Genomic DNA, 6000 nt, shown 5'->3' on the forward strand with positions numbered 1-6000 from the left:
ATTAGTAATCTCATTTTAAAGATGAGGAAACTGAGATTCTGAAAGATAAGGCAGATTGCCCAAGGTCTCAAAGTCAATTAGCAGCAAGTACGGGATTTGAACTCAGGTCTCCTAACTCCAAGAAAGAGTTGGTGAAGACCTGAGTTCAAATTCAGACACAGACATCTATTCTCTGTGTGACCTTGGGCAAGTTATCTATCTCTATCTGCCTCAGTTTTCTCATCTGTAAAATGAGGATAATAGTATGTAACTCCCAGGGTTATTGTGAAGATAAAATGAGAAAAAGTTTGTAAAACACTTTGCAAACCTTGAAGAGATATATAAATTCTAGCTGTTAAAAAAGAGAAAGACTGAGGAGAGGAAAAGATGGCTTTTTAGGTCTCACTTTTTTTCTTACCTTCAGAGAAGAGGATTCTGGAGGATTCCACAACTTTTAGAACAATTGGTGTAAGAAAAGGACTAATATAATGGATTTTATTCTCCTTCTAGTGCAAGAAAGTGCTGAAGAGCACTTTCTGTGAGGTCCTCAGGGGCACCAGAGCTCAATGCAATTTGCCCCATGTGCTCAAATCAGGTTTCCTAGGCGTTTTCCACTGATATGTTTTTCCTTTTAACTTCTCACTGTGGGGTTAATGAAGCAAAGATCCCACCTCACCATTTCATACTTCATTACTGCCTGACACCAGCTATTATCAAATGCTTTGCTGGAATGAGATTAATGGACGCTTGTCATGTCAAATCCTTTGCCTTCTACAGAATCTGATACTCTGGAAAAAGGTTCCTGAGAGCCATGCAGGTGAAATGATTTCCAAGTTAGGAAGCTCAATGTTGATTGTTTTTCAAAACTGTATTTGAATACTTGGCATGTGGCCTGGTGTGGAATGACCAGGCTGTCTTCCCATGTGGCAGTTAGAGGGCACAGTGGATGGAGAGTGTGGGGCTTAGAGCAAGGTAGACCTCAGTTCAAATCCTCCCTTATACATTGGTTGTGCAGCCCTGGAGAAGTCACTTAATCCCTCTCAGATTCAGTTTCCTCTTCTGTAAAATGATGAGGTTGGACTTAATGGCTCCAAATTCAGTGCTCTTTCCATTGCACTAATGGAAAATGCTCAAATAAGGGAGATCAAGCCCCAAGGTGTTTTATAAGTAGGCAGATGAGAGTGTAAACATGATATTAAGCTGTGGTAAAAAGGGGGAGTGATTTGCAGAACATGGTGTATAGTAGGTAAATGGTCTACGTTGCTAGAAAATATGGCATTGAGCTGTGGTTTAGCAGGAGAGGGGTAGAGTTTCCCAGAAAGAGGAGAAAAGGGGCATAACTAGATGATATGAACACTATTTGGCACATGCGAGCCAGTAATTGTCAAGGAGGAAAAAAACCCATCATGAGTCTGTGAACAACTAACATATTCCTAAAGCAAAGTCTAGCTGTGTCAATCCTCTGCTCAAGAAGCTTCTGTGGTTCCCTATCACCTCTAGGATCAAATATATACTCCTCTGTTTGGCATCTGAAACCCATTATAATCTGACTCCAAGCTATCCTTGGATAGCTTTTATATTGCTGCTTTTATATTACTCTTATTACTGTTATATATTACTGGTTTTATATTACTCTTCCTCATGTATTCAATAGTCTAATCAAAATTGTTGGTGATCTTCACACATGACATTCCGTCTATGTCTTTCATGTATGGGTGGTTAGGTGATGCAGGGGACACAGCGCTGGACCTGCAGTCAGGAAGACTCATCTTCCTGAGTTCAAATCTGGCCTCAGACACTTCCTAGCTGTGTGACCCTGGGCAAGTCACCTAACCCTGTTTGCCTCAGTTTCCTCATCTGTAAAATGAACTGGAAAAGGAAATGGCAAGCCATTCCAGTATCTTTGCCAAGAAAACCCCGAATGGGGTCATGAAGAGTTGGACACGACTGAAATGACTGAACAACAACAAAATCTTTCATGGCTGGACCCTCCTTACCTCTTCCTTTGGGGACCCAAGTTCTTTTTAAAGCCCAGTTCAGGTCTTATCTCCTACAAGAGACCTTTCCTGATTCATTCTAGTTGTTCCTATTCTTCTGCAAGTTATCTTGTATTTATTTTGCACATGTATTTTGTATATCTTTGTACATAGTTTGTACATAGTTTCCTCTTCTTTTCCCCACTAGGTCTTTTCAGTAGGAAGTAAGGAAACACACACCTGAGTTCAGTTCCAACTTCAGACACTTCCTACAGGTGTGATCCTGGGCAAGTCACTTAATCTTTGTCTTCCTCAACAATAAAGTGGGGATAATAAAAGCACCTACCTCACAGGATGGTTATGAGGGTCACATGAAATAATATTTGTAAAAAGTGCTTAGCACAGTGCCTGGCATATAGTAGGCATATATAAATGCTTATTTCCTTCCCTTTACCTTCACTACCTGAAACATAATAGGTGCATAATAAATGCTCACTAAAGGGAATTGAATTAATTTGGAAACTTCAACTTTTTCCCACTCTTTAAGACTGTGTGGTCAATGATAATCCAAACCAGCCACCAGTCACTAGTCAACTTTAAAAGCAAGAAGTCTTTTTTCTTGTAACTTTGGAAGTGAGGATTTCCAGGTTCCTACCACATCATAATCAACCAATCAGAAGTCACATACTAATGAAGGATGTCTCTCTCAGGTATCCTCTGCGCTTGAGGGTGACTTCTAAGAACTTGGAGTCTTCATCGACGACGTAGTGCTCTTTCTCTAGGGAAATCCAAGCCCAGTTTAGATGGAAGGATTGACTCGTTAGCTTATTTCCTCCTGTAATTAAAAAAAATAAAAAACCTAAATTCCTAACTAAAAAGAAGAAAATGGAGAGATCATTTCAGATTTTTGAAAGGAAGTTTTTAAAGAGCTGAGCTTGCTTCACTCTTTTGAGACAGTGGACTGATAATACCCCTAACCCTCACCCCTCAACACACCCCAGTAGGCAACAGTCTCATATGCAGCAAATACTAAATAAATGCTCATTGAACTGAACTGAATTGTCAAACTTGTGGCTTTGTAAAAACTACAATTTCTACATTAAGATACTATGTTACAGTCAACATCATAGGGCATATTGCAATCATGAGGATTTTTTGATTAGTGCAAATAGAAGTGGGGTTTCAGTGTTATGTGACTGTCAGTATCACTGGGGTACTGCATATATAGAGCTCATAATCAGAAAAAAAGTGTTTCCCCTACCTTAGGCTATATAAATCCTATAGCACCTTTTTCAAGAAGAAAGATGTCTGTTCCAGTACTACATAAACTGTTTGAAAAAAATAGGTAAAGAAGGAATCCTACCAAATTCTTCCTATGACACAAATATGGTATTGATACTTAAACCAGAGAGAGTTAAAATGTAGAAAGAAATCTATAGACCAATTTCCCTAATAAATATTCATGCAAAATTTTTAAATAAAATATTAGTAAGAAGATTTTGACAATATATCACATAGACCATCCACTGTGACCAAACTGGATTTATAATAGGAATGCAAAACTGGCTCAATATTAGGAAAACTATAAGCATAACTGAGTGTATTAATAACAAAAATTTAAAAATCATGTGACCTTTCTCAATAGAGGCAGAAAAAGCTTTTGACAGAATACAACATCTATTCCTGTTAAAAACACAAGAAAGTAGAGGAATAAATGAAGCTTTCCTTAAATGATAAGAAGTATCTATCTAAAATCAACACCAAGTATTATCTGTAATGGGGATAAGCTAGAAGTCTTTTCAATAAAATCAGAGGAGAAGCAAAGATGTCCATTACCATTACTACTCAATACTGTACTAGAAAATGCTAGCTATAGCAATAAGACAAGAAAAAGAAATCAAAGAAATAAGTATAGGCAATGAGGAAACAATACTATCACTTTTTTTTTTGCAGATGATAGAATAGTTTTGCAGATGATACGATGGTCAACTAAATAATCAAAATAATTAACAAATTTAGCAAAGCTGTGGGATATAAAATAAACCTGCACAAATCATGAGCATTTGTATATATTTCTAACAAAATCCAGCAGGAAGAAATAGAAAGAGAAATTCCATTTGAAATTATTGTGGACGGTATGAAATATTTGAGAGTCTACCTGCCAAGACACACATTGGAAATATATGAATGCAATTACAAAACACTTTCATAGAAATAAAGACAGATCTAAATAATAGGAGAAATATTAATTGCTCATGGATAGGCCAACCAATATAATAAAACTGACAATTCTACCTAAATTAATTTACTTATTCAGTATCACACCAAATCAGACTACCAAAGTATTTCTTTATAGAGCTAGAAAAAAATTCATCTGGAGAAATTTCAAGGGATTTAATGAAGGTGGGAAGGAAAGGAGCCTAGCAGTACCAGATCTCAAACTATACTATAAAGTTGTAGTCGTCAAAACAATTTTGGTGCTGGCTAAGAAATAGAGAGGTTGATCAGTGGAACAAATTAGCTACACAATATACAGAAGCATATGAGCAGAATAACATAGTGTTTGAAAAATTCCCAAAGCCCAGTTATTGGGGCAAGAACTCACAATTTGAGAAAAACTTTGGGAAAACTGGAAAACAGTCTGGCAGAAACTAGGCACACACCAACACCTCACACTGTATACCAAGATAAGCACACAATAAGCACATGATTTAGACATAAAGGGTGATATCATAAGCAAATTAGAATAAATTCCCTGAATTATGGATTGAGGAAGAGTTCATGACCAAAGAAGAGATAGAAAGGATTACAGGAGGTAAAAATGAATAATTTTGATTACATAACATCAAAAAAACTTTTTATACAAACAAAAGCAATGCAGTTAAAGTTAGAAGAAAATTAAAAAAACTGGGGAAAATGGTTGCCCCAAATTTCTCGAAAAAAAAACTCATTTCTAGAATATATAGGAAATTGAATTAAATTTATAAGATTGAGATATTCTCTAATGGATAAATGGTTAAAGGTTATGAATAGTCAGATGAAGAAATCAAAGCTATCAGTAGTCATATTAAAATGCTCTAAATCATTAATAATTAGAGACAAATATGAATGAAAACAACCCTGAGGTTCCATCTCATATTCATCAGATTGCCTAAGATGTCGAAAAAGGGAAATTACAAGTGCTGGAGGGGATGTGGGAAAACAGGTGCATTAACTGTACATTGGTGTACTATAGTTGGGAGAGCTGTGAACTAGTTTAAATAATCTGGAAGGCAATGTGGAACTATGCCACCAAAGCTATTAAATTGTGTATACCCTTTCTTTGTAGAAGATTAGAAAGCACAAAGAGGCCAATTTCAGAATTCCCATTTTAATTTTTCTACTGTGCCTAAGCCATACTACTGTGATGAATAGATCATGAATCAGAGTTCAGTGTGTAGGGTTGTTATTTGATCTTCTGGATCCAATAGACGCTTCAGCTATACCTAGAATGTAGTTACCATGTCTATTCCCCAAAGAGATTAAAGAAAGGGAAAAAAGACCCATGAATAAAAATATTTATAACAGCTTTGTGTGTGTGTGTCTGTGTGTGTATGTCTGTGTGTGTGTGGTGACCAAGAATTGGAAACTGAAGGGATGCCCAAACAACTGGGGAACGGCTGAAAAAGTTATAGTATATGAATGTGATGGAATACAATTGTGCTACAAGAAATGATGAGGGAGATAGGTTCAGAAAAACCTGGGAAGACTTATATGAACTGCTGCAAAATCAAGTGAGCAAAACCAGGAGAACTATTTGTATGGTAAGAGCAACATTATAATTATCATTATAATATAATTACAATTAATAATAATGAACTTTGAAAGACTTAGTAACTCTAATTGTCACAATGACTGACCAAAATTCCAAAGGACTCAAGATGAAATATTTTGTCCCCTTCCAGATAGAGAGGTGATGGACTCAGAGTGCAGATTGAAACATATCTTCTTTTTTCTTTTTCTTTCTTTCTTTCTTTCTTTCTTTCTTTCTTTCTTTCTTTCTTTC

At 36.3% G+C, this 6000-nt stretch overlaps 1 protein-coding gene across 1 annotated transcript in view; it reads right to left on the reverse strand.

Annotated features, from left to right (window-relative positions):
- Window positions 1-6000, reverse strand: part of FREM3 (FRAS1 related extracellular matrix 3) — a 123489-nt gene that overhangs the window by 65379 nt on the left and 52110 nt on the right. The window contains exon 3 of the mRNA XM_027866815.1: window positions 2644-2790. Coding sequence (XP_027722616.1) covers window positions 2644-2790 — 147 coding nt within the window. The remainder of the gene's footprint in view (window positions 1-2643; window positions 2791-6000) is intronic.

Source organism: Vombatus ursinus, unplaced genomic scaffold (assembly GCF_900497805.2).
Source record: "Vombatus ursinus unplaced genomic scaffold, bare-nosed wombat genome assembly UNPS02014784.1, whole genome shotgun sequence".
NCBI classification, from domain to species: Eukaryota; Metazoa; Chordata; class Mammalia; order Diprotodontia; family Vombatidae; genus Vombatus; species Vombatus ursinus.